Source organism: Zalophus californianus, chromosome 12 (assembly GCF_009762305.2).
Source record: "Zalophus californianus isolate mZalCal1 chromosome 12, mZalCal1.pri.v2, whole genome shotgun sequence".
Lineage (NCBI taxonomy): Eukaryota > Metazoa > Chordata > Mammalia > Carnivora > Otariidae > Zalophus > Zalophus californianus.
Window position 1 is genome coordinate 57,538,428 of NC_045606.1, and position 14,496 is coordinate 57,552,923.

The 14,496-nt window shown below is 37.2% G+C and overlaps 1 protein-coding gene across 2 annotated transcripts in view; it reads right to left on the minus strand.

The window, feature by feature from the left end:
* The window catches only part of SKAP2 (src kinase associated phosphoprotein 2), a 170,776-nt gene that overhangs the window by 55,571 nt on the left and 100,709 nt on the right, over positions 1–14,496 (minus strand). For both annotated transcript variants that reach the window (XM_027573528.1, XM_027573527.1), the window contains 3 exons: positions 3,205–3,329; positions 2,271–2,334; positions 1,794–1,931 (listed from right to left, as the gene is read on the minus strand). In XM_027573528.1, the coding sequence (XP_027429329.1) occupies positions 1,794–1,931; positions 2,271–2,334; positions 3,205–3,329 (327 nt within the window). The remainder of the gene's footprint in view (positions 1–1,793; positions 1,932–2,270; positions 2,335–3,204; positions 3,330–14,496) is intronic.

Consider the following 14,496-nt stretch of genomic DNA (forward strand, 5'->3'; position numbering starts at 1 on the left):
ACTTCCCTCCGTTTTATATCGGTATACATTCTCACAAGCTCTTGTGAACATTTTTAAAAATAAAATAAATGTGTTAATGATAGGGTGTGACCAAAAACAAGAGGTCAGAAAATATTCTTCCCAACTTGAGGATAACTAATACTATGGCAGATGCCATTTCCCTAGGATCAATCAGAAAGGAAGGGGCTATAAACATACAGTTCCATTAAAATAATAAAAAGGTACAGATTACTATTCCCCACACAATTATGCTTTTAGACTAATCGTCTCTAGGGTAGTGAAAAACAGTATGTAGATGCATATTTGAGTACTTTTTGTAGTACTTGAATTTATAATACCATTGCAATCATTAATTCTTACTTGATCAGAAAACCATTCTTATAGTTTCATATAAGCACTTGCAAGAATTTACTGGATACAGTAATAATGTTACAATTTATTGTGGGCTTGTCATGATTCGAGCAGTGTAATATTATCATTCCCCCACCATGATATTATCCCCATTTTACTGATTGAAAAAAAAAGAATTTTAATAGATGAATATGAAGAATTACAGATGAAGGAAAAGACAACTTTTAAGGTCACTGAGCTGGTAAATGGGACAGCCAGAATTTAAACTTTTTGACTCTAAATTCCACGTGCTAGTTATTACTATGCTCTACTGACTTCATTGAAAATGATATTTGTATGTTAATTTGGAACATTTTGAGTATTTTTGAAATCAATTTTAAAGGTTTATACTATGTTGTTAAATCATTCTATTCAGCGGCCCCTGCGTGGCTCAGTCAGTTAAGGGTCTGCCTTCGGCTTGGGTATGATCCCAGAGTCCCAGGATCAAGCCCTGCATCAGGCCCCTTGCTCAGTGGGGAGTCTGCTTCTCCCTCTGCCCCTCACCCTGCTCGTGCTCTCTCTCGCAAATAAATAAAAATCTTTTAAAAAATCATTCTATTCAGAGAAAAACAACTTCTCTGCATGAGATGTTGGTTAAATCTCACATTGCTCAGAATCCCTTTTTCTTCTCTAACTACTGATTTTTTAATAGAAAAAAAGTTCATTTCAACCTATAGCATTAGTAAGGCAATGATTCCCTGAATGTGTTCATATTCTAGGTACCCTAAGTTCGTGATACCTCTTCTGTTTTAGCTTGACCCTCAAAAATACAAGTCAAATAGCCAGTAGACAATTAATTTTATGTTATGTAACAGATACTGAGGCATATAAACACTAAACAATGCCTAAAAATGTAGAATAAGAAAACTTATTCATATTGATGATAAAATATCAAGTGAGAAAACTTCAAGCCTCAAAAGGCCTTTGTTTATAGTACAACAATATTTCTCCAAGACAATGCAATATACCGCAGCAAAGAGGAATATATGAGGCAGAAGTTGTTGACATATGGGGTGTGCACAGAACTTCTGGTTAATGAAAGTTCCAAGATATATAAATAAAAAATGATGTGTGAGTTGGTGGAAAAAACTGTAAGGCAAGTCAATTTTTTAATTAAAAAATTATGTAGCATAAACAATGCTAATGAGCCGAAAGTCCCATGAGATTAGGACTGTATCTGCTCCATTTTAACATTCCACTCACTTTTCATAAGTGTACATCCACTCACTTGAAATACCTCAAGCAGAACCCTTTTCATAAAATAGAGTTTTGAGGATTTTCTTTGTCCTTGTTTTTAATAGCTCACCATTTCCACTCAAGTTGTCAACTTGATAATACATGACATTAGGGGGAAAAAAAAAAAGCCCTAAAAATCCTTAAATGAATCACCAGATGATAAATACCTGGAAGTTCTTCATAAATTTCATCATCAATTGGTTGGCTGCTTGCTGGTGGGCTGCTGGTTGGTAGAGGATGGTCAACATCATCATATAATTCTCCTCTTTCATCATCATCTTCAGGAATAACATCAGATCCCATGTCTGAAAAATATGTTGCACAAGGCAAATTTTTTAAGAATGCAAAAGAAATTTTTCAAAACCCTATTTTCTAAACAAATGCAGCCCAATAGAGTCACATGCTATATCCTTAACTTGAAGCAACTGATTATTACATAAATATGCGAATTGCAAAGTTGCCAGTTGGTACTTAACAGAAAAAACACTTTTATAAATACGAAGTGAACAGTCTGTATTAGTACTAGCCACATTCCCTTGGTCATTCTCATAGGAGTCGATAATCTTTTGTACATGCAAATCCAAATTCGTTCAGTTATTCAATATTTAAAGACTGCAATGACTAGTTCGATTGATTGCTCTTACCTTGTAATACAAATTTCAGCTGCTGTACCCATTCTTCGGCATCTTTGGGAGAAGCTGCTGTGAACTAACAAAAAAATAAACAACAACAAGAAAATTCACCACAGTGGAAACAAAAGGTATGTCGCATTCTTATCACTTCTTTAAGACCATTAGTAATTCTTTTCATGTCTAGTACTACTTTTCTTGCAAGGATGCTTCTTATAATGTACAGTTAATTTTGACAAATTTACGTAATTGAAGTAGAGGATGATGGATTTGAAACTCCGTTCAGGAGCTGGCAGCTGTGCAGGAAAAAAAGCTGCTTCCCTTCATCAATGTCAAAGACAGAACTGATGAACAAAATTTGCCCTTGACAATTAGAAGACACCCATGAATTTCTTCAGACTGCCGGGTACAGTCTTCTTAAAAATGTTCTTGTCAGATTCCAACACACTACCTGACAACTTAATTAACTGGCTTTCAACTGCAATCTCAGATATTTAAAACTTATTAAACATACATTCCGTATCGACGCTAGCTGATAGCTCCTGAATCACAGAGCTGATATGTGCCTTTACCTTCATTTTCTCCCACAACCCTAAGCAAGAAAATACGCATTAACATGCTGATATTTTTCTTTTGATAATTTTACTCTTTCTGCTATGTAATTCGTTTAAGAAATCATGTAGTGCTATTAAAAGTTATAAAACGCAACATGTGAAGTAGCTGATAAATTACATATTCGCTTGTTCCCTTTCAAGAGAAGATATCACAACTAATCTGAAATTTTTTTAAAAAAATGTACTTCTTATATGAATGTTCACTGTATAAAATCAGTATCTTTTATTATTATTAACATGTCAGGGAGAGTTGTTTTAACAAAATGTTAATGGCTTTATAAATGAAATCAGAACATTTTATCAACTTAATTTCAAAACAACACAAAAACTCCAACCTGATAGATGCGTTTATCAGGAGCAGAGATTTCAAAACAGCAATCTTTCTTTCCATCCTTCCTGAGAGTGTTATTCATTCTGACGTCGTAACCATCTATTGCAAATTCACCTTTCTGTTGCTTGTCTGTGGAAGATAAAACGAAAGTCAGAATTTCATTTTCTGCAGTGAATATAAATGCCCAGTTGATTATCTTTTATTTAGATTTTCTCTGTCGATTCTTGAACAGGTATTTTTTTTGGTCATATTGTTTTCATAGTATTTAATGTTTAAATCGTTTCTAGATATCACTTCTAGTTCTAAAATTACAGAAGTATTTGGGATGGCTGGGTTCACAAAGGATATCTTAGGGACCAAGAGGAAGTCCACAAATAGCCTGATTCAGAAAGAAGTATGGCAATAGGACACTTTGTTGCAGGGAAAATCCAAGAACTGGAACTCAGAACTTGCTGGACAAACCTACTCCAAATCCATGGCTCTCTCAGATTTATAAGCCAGTGGGAAAACCTGGAGCTGAAAACCCACTGGGCTTTTTTACCACCGTCCCTTCTCATTACCACCTTCCAACACCCCACCTCCAAAAAAGTCTCTAAAACACGGCTCTTCTTTTAAAAAATATCTCCTAAATGGGTACAAACTGAACTGTAAATTTAAAAAGCAAAGCAAAAAAACCCTACTAATTATAAAAAGCTATGAGGGGAAAGCAAAGCACTTGGATGGAAAGGAGAGGTAAAGCAAGCACGGAAGCATTAGTTGCTGAAACAAATCCAAAGAAAAGCAGGTTTCTTAAGCAGTCAGTGAACCGGTAAGCTAGTAAAGCATGGCTGAATCCCACATGATGAGGAGACAAAAGAAAAGACAACTTGAGCTTTAGTCAGATATTATTTTCAAGACAAAGGAGGAATACAACAAAGGATTTAAAACTCTGAGACTGAGATAAAATTAGTCTGCTTTCCGACTTCACCCAGTTACACCATTTTGATAGAAAAGCTACACCACTATAGGTTTACTTCCCAGGTTCACTTGCAATTTCCAAGATCATGAGTAAGGGCAACTGTCTTACTGAGCTCAGGGGAAATCTAGAAATGCTTCCTATCATGGGGTGGAAGGCTCTCTCAGCTCTGTGAACCAATAAAACATCTATCTCCTTTTCTGAATACACTAATTTAATGGCTGAAGTAACATACATTTTTTAAAAAGTTATTGAGGGACACCTGGGTGGCTCAGTCAGTCAAGCACCTGCCTTCGGCTCAGGTCATGATCCCAGGGTCCTGGGATGGAGTCCTGCATTGAGCTCCCTGGCTCAGCAGGGAGGCTGCTTCTCCCCCTGCTGTGTGCACTCTCTCTCTCTCTCTCTCTCTCTCTCTCTCTGACAAATACATAAATAAAATCTTAAAAAAAAGATTCATTTAAAAAGTTATTGAGATTATATCTTGTTCAAAACATCAAATGAGGGGGAAAAATCTGAATTAGAAATTCCTGACTTAAATCTGAACATTCTAATCATATTAAGTCATCATTTTAAAACTCTCCATGATCTAAAAATTAGAAGTTTGCCTTATGGAAAAAGTCTACAATGTACTCTATGATGTTCGGAAAAAAAACAAAACTTAGAGCAGCATTTCCCAAAGTGTGTTTTATGGGAAATAAATAGGGTCTATGATCAAATAAGTTTGGGAAATACTGAATTAAAAAGAGCTAACCAGGCTTTGTTACTCCAGGCCTTCTTGAGGCCCTTAATATATTTACATATTGATTACATTTCTATGAGAAAGATAGTATGCAGCATTTCACAACATGATTTGTCCATGGAACCCTTTTTTCACAGAACTTTTTATGGAACTGGTATTTCCAGGACATATTTTGCAAAATATCTAACTAGAAAAATACTACTGGGGAAAAGTATTAAAATAATAAATGGTTAAGCACTGTTGCTTAACCTTAAATTCTCAAAGAAGACTAAGTCATTCATCCACTCATTGGAAAAAAAAATCTATTATCGAGCATTTAAAACAAGCAAGGGAGCATTACAGGAATGGTGAGATAAACTCTAGTAACACCTTACCATACCTTTCCCACCTTCCCACTGCAACACATACACATAGGATACAAATTTAAGTGCTCCAGGAATATTACTCAGTGATCCGCTAGATGGGCAAAAGATTTAATTTTCATTACAAAAAATGGAAATAATCAGAGGCCAAACAGTAAAGCCACACAGAACAATTTTGAGAGATTTCTTTAAACTTTCCAGGAAAAAAACGGATTTTCAAAGACCAGATGAAAGAAGGTGGCTCCCTTGCTGCACAAGGGCTCAATTGCTCTAATCACTTGGTCCATCTCATCTAAAGCCCATGCTTTCTCTCTTTGCTCTGGGTCTGAAATTCTTGGCAATGTAACATCAGTGGGGATGGAAATGCATAAGGAGTGGTTTACACCTGGAGATGTAAAATTGGCACAAAGACTGAGTTTGGAAGAACTGCAGGGAGCAGGAAACTTTCTTGTGCTAGATTATCTAGAAATCAGACAACCAGGCAGCCAAATGAGGTAACCTCTCCTTAGACTAGCAGATCCACTTTAGATAAAACCTCCAGGATTTATGCTATAGGGCCATGTCCCAGATCTTCTGTTAGAGTCTAAGAGGAGGACATGAGCAGCCTCTAGTCGGATGAACCAGAGAGAGGCCACGAATCCAATCTAGAGGTAAGCGCCCCAATTACAGAGACAAGGATATACAACCTCCAAACATAAGTAAAAGAGGGAAAGCAAACAAAGGAACACATGTGCCATAAAAATACTATGTGATACAAAAACACAGCATTCAAGAAGTAAAAAGCAAGAGCAAAGTAGGAGAAACAGATATAAATGATTGTTCTGTATCCTTTATAACGTAAAAAAAATCTAAAAGAGGTGAAAGATAAAACAATGTAATATAAAAAGAGAAATCGCTGAGACAGAAATTGGAATGGAGCTGATAAAATAAGGGGAAAATACTGTATAAGGAAATGAAAATGCAGCAGCAAAACAAATGACTTATTAAAGTGATAAAAAGTTGAAAATTTTGAACACTGTTGAAAAATCAGATCAGATACCCCTAAAACTTTCTACCCTGGTAGGTAGGAAAAAAAAAGAATAAAGGGGAAGAGAAAAGAGGAATGTGATGGATATGAAAGACTGACAAAAACATAAGAAAAAATGGGTGTTCCAGAAGAGTAACAAATAACACAGAGCCAATAATCAAAGATATAACAGAAGAAAACCTCATTCAGCCAAAGACAGATCTAGGTCTACAAAACAAAAGGTGGTATTTTCTAAACAAGTAAAATTAATAATAAAAAGAAACAAATACCTAGACCTATTCAGCTGATAGTTGAATATTTGGGAATAAATAATCATATATGCATCCAAGTGAGGGTAGAAGTATGGGACCAGAAAGGTTGAAGAGAATGAAGGAAATTCATAACTCTTTCTCAATAGCTTTTGCAAATGCATAACCATTAAGCAGCCTTTTTTCTTATTAGCCAATGTGGGACAGAAAGTTCAAGACATGAAATTGGCGTAGACACAGCTTTGATAAGACTCTGCTCTTCTCTCTTTACATTAGCATCTCCTCCAGATAGAGAAAAGGAAGAAAACCATAGCATTATATGACAATCCATATAGCAGATATTTAATTTAATATGTTATATTTTGAGATTTACATAAAAGTTAATTTATATATAAGTTATATATATAAATTATATATTTATATATAAGTTAATTCCACAGTGCCTTCTAGAATAGTTTCAAGGACACCTGCTGGCTTGAGACAGACTGTTAAAAAAAAATAGTAACATGCCAATCAAATGGGAAATAAAGTCATATAAGTTATTTATCCAAAACTGCAAAAGACTAATAAATATTGCATCTAAGTGAACTTCCCAAATAGCAGAAGCTTATTCCTTTAAGTGCCAAACACTTGTAAATGTTAGTCGTTATAATAGAAATCTTTCTGAAAGATATACTTCCCTGACTTCTCAAACAATTCCCTTAAACATAATATAACATTTTCTTGATGATTTAGTATTAATTTGAGTATTTAGCTTTTATATTATGTTATAACACATTGATGCCCTCAGGATTTTTGAGGTGTTTGTCCCTCTATTAATTTCCCTCATCTTCTGTTTCACACTTTAACCTTGTCTATATCATGCTGTTCGGATTTAATGTCTACAGAACTGAAGTCTGCCAGGAGAAACTAGATAATAAAATCTATTAAATCAGTAACTTAATTTTACACAATTCTAACTCAGTAGGTTCAAGGTAAAAAGGAGCTGGCTCTAATCTCTTACAAAACAAAATGCGTGAGATTAATGATAGCTATTTCCTTCTACTTTTTCACTGCCTTTTAGGTTTGCAGCTGTTTTAGGTCTCTTAAGTACACAAAGACAACTCACATTTCCTGAGCTCCTTCTGTAGGCCCAGAAATTTAAACATATCTCATATATACCATGAAATAATTCTAAGAGAAAGAAGGTATTTATTATATCCCAGCACTGGTGGAAAAACGAACCTTAAAACAACCAATTTGCTCATGGCCACATCACGAGTAGACTGTAAAAGCCAGGACCCTAACATAAGGGATTCCAAAGACTTGCTTTTTTTCAACCATTTCACCCTGTCTCCTAGAAAGATGTTTCTCAAAGTATATTTGAAGAATCACCAACTATGTTAGATCTTGCATGCCAATTAAAAATACAGAAATGGCTACTACTTTGCACTCGCTGTATGGAAATCTCTGGGAGTGGCTCCAGGAAACAAAGTTTCAGTAAGCATCCTGGGTAATTTTGTTGTTTTTTTTTTTTAAAGATTTTATTTATTTATTCATGAGAGACAGAGAGAGAGAGAGGCAGAGGGAGAAGCAGGCTCCCCACTGAGCAGGGAGCCCGATGTGGGACTCGATCCCAGGACCCTGGGATCATGACCTGAGCCGAAGGCAGACGCTTAACCATCTGAGCCACCCGGGTAATTTTGTTACACACTAATGTCTGAAAAACCACTGTTCTAGAACATGCAGTTTATGAAATCTTCATAGAGATGAACGTTATCTTGCATTTCCTCCTGCAACTTGGGTCCAACCTTCTCAGCTTGCTTTATGGGCTCCTCTACCTTTGCCTATCTCTTAAATAGCCACGATGCATTGTATTTTTTTTCTCATTTTTTTAATTATGTTATGTTAATCACCACACATTACATCATTAGTTTTTGATGTAGTGTTCCATGATTCATTGTTTGTGCATAACACCCAGTGCTCCACACAGAACGTGCCCTCTTTAATACCCATCACCAGACTAACCCATCCCCCCAGCCCCCTCCCCTCTAGAACCCTCAGTTTGTTTCTCAGAGTCCATAGTCTCTCATGGTTCATCTCCCCCTCTGATGTCCCCCCCTTCATTCTTCCCCTCCTGCTATCTTCTTTTTTTTTTTTTTTAACATATAATGTATTATTTGTTTCAGAGGTACAGGTCTGTGATTCAACAGTCTTACACAATTCACAGCGCTCACCATAGCACATACCCTCCCCAATGTCTATCACCCAGCCACCCCATCCCTCCCACCCCCCCACCACTCCAGCAACCCTCAGTTTGTTTCTTGAGATTAAGAATTCCTCATATCAGTGAGGTCATATGATACATGTCTTTCTGATTGACTTATTTCGCTCAGCATAATACCCTCCAGTTCCATCCACGTTGTTGCAAATGGCAAGATTTCATTCCTTTTGATGGCTGCATAATATTCCATTGTATATATATACCACATCTTCTTTATCCATTCATCTGTCGATGGACATCTTGGCTCTTTCCACAGTTTGGCTCTTGTGGACATTGCTGCTATAAACATCGGGGTGCATGTAGCCCTTCGGGTCCCTATATTTGTATCAGGAACACAGCAGGGATGTCCACTATCACCACTGCTATTTAACATGGTATTAGAAGTCCTAGCCACAGCAGTCAGACAACAAAAAGAAATAAAAGGCATCCAAATCGGCAAAGAAGTCAAACTCTCACTCTCTGCAGATGATATGATATTTTATGTGGAAAACCCAAAAGACTCCACCCCCAAACTGCTAGAACTCATACAGGAATTCAGTAAAGTGGAAGGATATAAAATCAATGCACAGAAATCAGTGGCATTCCTATACACCAACAACAAGACAGAAGAAAGAGAAATTAAGGAGTCGATCCCATTTACAACTGCACCCAAAACCATAAGATACCTAGGAATAAATCTAACCAAAGAGGCAAAGAATCTGTACTCAGAAAACTATAAAATACTCATGAAAGAAATTGAGGGTTCTGGGGGGGGGGATGGGTTAGCCTGGTGATGGATATTAAAGAAGGCACGTTCTGCACGGAGCACTGGGCGTTATACGCAAAGAAAGAAATGGAAAAACATTCCATGCTCATGGATTGGAAGAACAAATATTGTGAAGATGTCAATGCTACCTAGAGCAATCTACACATTCAATGCAATCCCTATCAAAATACCATCAACTTTTCTCAAAGAAATGGAAGAAATAATCCTAAAATTTGTATGGAACCAGAAAAGACCCCGAATAGCCAGAGGAATGTTGAAAAAGAAAAGCAAAGCTGGCGGCATCACAATTCCAGACTTCAAACTTTATTACAAAGCTGTAATCATCAAGACAGTATGGTACTGGCACAAAAACAGACACATAGATCAATGGAACGGAATCAAGAGCCCAGAAATGGACCCTCAACTCTATGGTCAACTAATCTTCGACAAAGCAGGGAAGAATGTCCGATGGAAAAAAAACAGTCTCTTCCACAAATGGTGCTGGGAAAATTGGACAGCCACATGTAGAAGAATGAAACTGGACCATTTCCTTACACAACACACAAAAATAGACTCCAAATGGTTGAAAGACCTAAATGTGAGACAGGAGTCCATCAAAATCCTAAAGGAGAACACAGGCAGCAACTTCTTCGACCTCAGCCACAGCAACTTCTTCCTAGAAACATCACCAAAGACAAGGGAAGCAAGGGCAGAAATGAACTATTGGGACTTCATCAAGATAAAAAGCTTTTGCACCGCAAAAGAAACAGTCCACAAAACCAAAAGACAACTGACAGAATGGGAGAAGATATTTGCAAATGACATATCAGATAAAGGGCTAGTATCCAAAATCTATAAAGAACTTATTAAACTCAACACCCAAAGAACAAATGATCCAAACAAGAAATGGGCAGAAGACATGAACAGACATTTTTCCAAAGAAGACATGCGAATGGCCAACAGACACATGAAAAAGTCCTCAACATTGCTTGGCATCAGGGAAATCCAAATCAAAATCTCAATGAGATACCACCTCACACCAGTCAGAATGGCTAAAATTAACAAGTCAGGAAACGACAGATGTTGGCGGGGTTGCGGAGAAAGGGGAACCCTCCTACACTGTTGGTGGGAATGCAAGCTGATGAGCCACTCTGGAAAACAGTAGCGAGGTTCCTCAAAAAGTTGAAAATAGAGCTAGCATACAACCCAGCAATTGCACTACTGGGTATTTACCCCAAAGATCCATTATATTCTAAATCTTCCTCTCTTCCTGCTTCATAGTTTTCTCTGGGCAACCTCGCCCAATCCTAAGGATTAAACTTCTATCAGTATCTTGTGATTCATAATTCCATATTTTTAGTCTAGCTTCAGGATTTTATATCCAAATCTCCATTTGCTCACTATACATGTTTCACTTCTTTAATGTCTTATGGGCACAATAAATATAACACTCCCACAATGGAGAGCATCTTATCCCAACTCCCACAATGCTTGTGATCTTTTTCGTGTCCTCCATCTCAATCAATGGCACCGCCATTAACTGAAGGCTCCAACCCAGAAAACTGAGCATCATTCTTGATTTCTTCCTTTCTCTTCTTCAACCACCCCTACATTCTCTCCCTCCCCCCATTGCCACCTATTTTTCCAATCAGTCCTATTTTTCTTACAAATACGCTTGCTTTTTTCTCTTTTTCACTGGCTCTCAGAAAATATGCTTGAGGGGCGCCTGGGTGGCTCAGTCAGTTAAGCGTCTGCCTTGGGTTCAGGTCATGATCCAATGGTCCTGGGATCGAGCCCCACATAGGGCTCCCTGCTCAGCGGGAGGCCTGCTTCTCCCTCTCCCTCTCTCACTTGCTCATTTGCTCACTCTTTCTCTCAAATGAATAAATAAAATCTTTAAAAAAATTTTTTTGGCAACATCTGCTTCTTATATTTAAGAAGGCCTTTCTCCTTAGTGAATAACTCTTGTTATTTCCATAAGTATTAATGCTTATTAGTAGGAAAAAGGAAAATATGCCCCTTAATACTAAACCTTTCCATTAAACTTCATCAAACTGATTAACAACTTGCTTTAGGCCCTCAGGTAAAGATATATGAACACTTTTCCTTGTTTGTACAGCTCACAGAAATACAGATGCCAATGCTAATTCAGCCACTTGAAATATACTTCTGATATTTTGAGTTATACTGCGAGGAAATATCAAATTATTACTATTTTAAGTGAAAAATACTATATGCTATATATATATATATTTGTTACTTGAGGGCCCCAAGTGGTTCTGAGTAATAAACACAGGCAATATTTATGAGTCCAAAGGGAAACACTTTAGTGAGAATTAACAGTGTGGCTCATATGGTATGGTAGCAGGAAATTTTAGGTATTTCCAAAACCTTTTTTTCCCCCCTTTAAAATAAAAGTACACCGCAAGCATAAAAATCAAGTGGTGTTTGTACATATTTTCAACCACAGGTATAAACTTGGTTAAAAAAATAAGGTAGCATGAGGTAGCAGTGAATGGGGAATAAATAAATTACAGGCATTTTTGTAGAATGGGAATTTAAAGCCCTGTTTCTCCTCTTTTTGGCTATACCTACTATTTTCCTTTACAACCGAAAATCAGATCATTATGATATGGTCTGTTAGACTAACATAACAGAGAGCTATTGTTAAGATAAACATTACACAAAGAGGATCTTACTATCCTATACATATGATCCTCTTGGAGCCTCCTATGATAATTAGAGAAAAAATGGAGCTCCTGCTATTTATGCAAATGACAGGAGCTAAAAGCATGTGCGAGAAACCGCAGCTCCGTCATGTACATAAGGTGTTAAACAACCTCTCTGGACTCTCAGCTTCAGCACACATCTTGCCTCCAGTTCACCTTCTCCTGACAACTGTCAACATGATCTTTTTTTTTTTAAGATTTTATTTATTTTTTTATTTATTTTTTTATTTTTATTTTATTTTTTATTTATTTATTTCTTAAATAAATCTAAGATTGTATTTATTATCTGCAGTGCAGAGGGAGAAGCAGGCTCCCCACTGAGCAGGGATCCTCATGCGGGGCTTGCCGGGACCATGACCTGAGCCAAAGGCAGATGCCCAACTGACTGAGCCACCTAGGAGCCCCTCCACATGATCTTTCCAACATCCAAGCGGAGTTTGTCATTCCATCTGCTCACCTCCCATGCTCACAAACATTCACTGTCTCTCACACACAGGAAAGGACAAACTTCTGCCTGGGGCACATAACAACCTGACCCCTCCCTTCACAAGCCCTCATTCACCTACTGCCCCAGTGAGCTGGCTCCCACATATCATCCCATTTTATGGGTCCCCTGTGCCCATTCCTCTGAGCCAATGTACTGATGGGTATTAAAGAGGGCATGTACTGAATGGAGCACTGGGTGTTATTCGCAAACAATGAATCATGGAACACTACATCAAAAACTAATGATGAAATGTATGGTGACTAACATAACATAATAATAAAAAAAAGAATACCTGACACATATGTGTTCAAAGAAAATCTACCATCTATAGATTTATGTAGATATATAGCAGTACACAGTTTGACTTGAAATGTGTCTACCTTCAATCTATACATATCTTCAATCTATAGATATATTTTTAAATCAAACTGTGTCATCATTGCAAGCCAACCTGACTTGTCATATATATATATACATACATATGTAAAAATGTCATATATATATATACACACACACACACATCACAGTTCGTTTTTTTTTGACAGGCATCCATGCTAGCTTATTTTATTTTTTTATTTAAATTCAATTAGCCAACATATATAACATTAGTTTCAGATGTAGAGTTCAGTAATTCATCAATTGCATATTAACACCCAGTGCTCATCACATCACATGCCCTCCTTAATGCCCATCACCCAGTTACCTCATCCCCCCACCCCCCTCCCCTCCAGCAACCCTCAGTTTCTTTCCCATAGTCAAGAGTCTCTCATGGTTTGTCTCCCTGATTTCTTCCCATTCAGTTTTCCCTCCCTTCCCCTATGATCCTGTGTACTGTTTCTTATATTCCTCATATGAGCAAAACCATATATATCACAGTTTCTTTATCCATTCATCTATCAATAGACACTTAGGTTGTTTCCATGTCTTGGCTATTGTAAATAATGCTGCTGTGAATATGTGGTGAGTATATCTTTTCAAGTTAGTGCTTTCATTTTCTGCAGATAAACACCCAAAAGTTGGATTGCTGGATCATATGGTAGTTCTACTTTTAGTTTTTTGAGGAACCTCCATACTGTTTTCCGTAGTGGCTGCACCAATTTACATGGTATAATAAATAACTTTTGATGTACATTTTAAAAGACTTGATAAGACCAAAGCTACATGCAGCTGCTACATACTGTATGGCAACTAGAATTTTCTTTAATTGGGGAGTGGAGGTAGGGGCAAAAAAGCCTGCTGAGTGGGAATAAAAGAGAGATACTACAAACTAACCACTTCTCTCTTAAAAGTGGGAAGAGATAAGGTTCATAATCCTGATTCAAGATCATATAGAAGTTAAATAGAAAAAATACAAACAAAAAAATACAAAATCCTTAATATGACTCTCAGTAGCCCTGTGAGGACCTTTCTGGCCGAGCCTAGTTTAGTGTCCTCCTAAATGATCCTGTTGATCCAGTCTCTATTCATTCCAATTCATCCTCCTCAATCCTATCACGATTACTTCCTAAAACCCAAATCTGGTCATAGAGCCCTATGCTTAAAGGTCATGTTTAAGATAAAATACTCAGCAAGGCCCTTATTCTCATAAGGCTCTTGTCAGTCTGATTCAAACCCACTTCTTTAAACCTGTGGGCTCCCTTCCCTCACTCACTCTGTGCTCTAACTTGATTCCAACTCTGGCATCATCTGAGGCCTTTTACAGCTCAGAATCTCTACTGTTCCCCTGCCCGGAATGCCCATT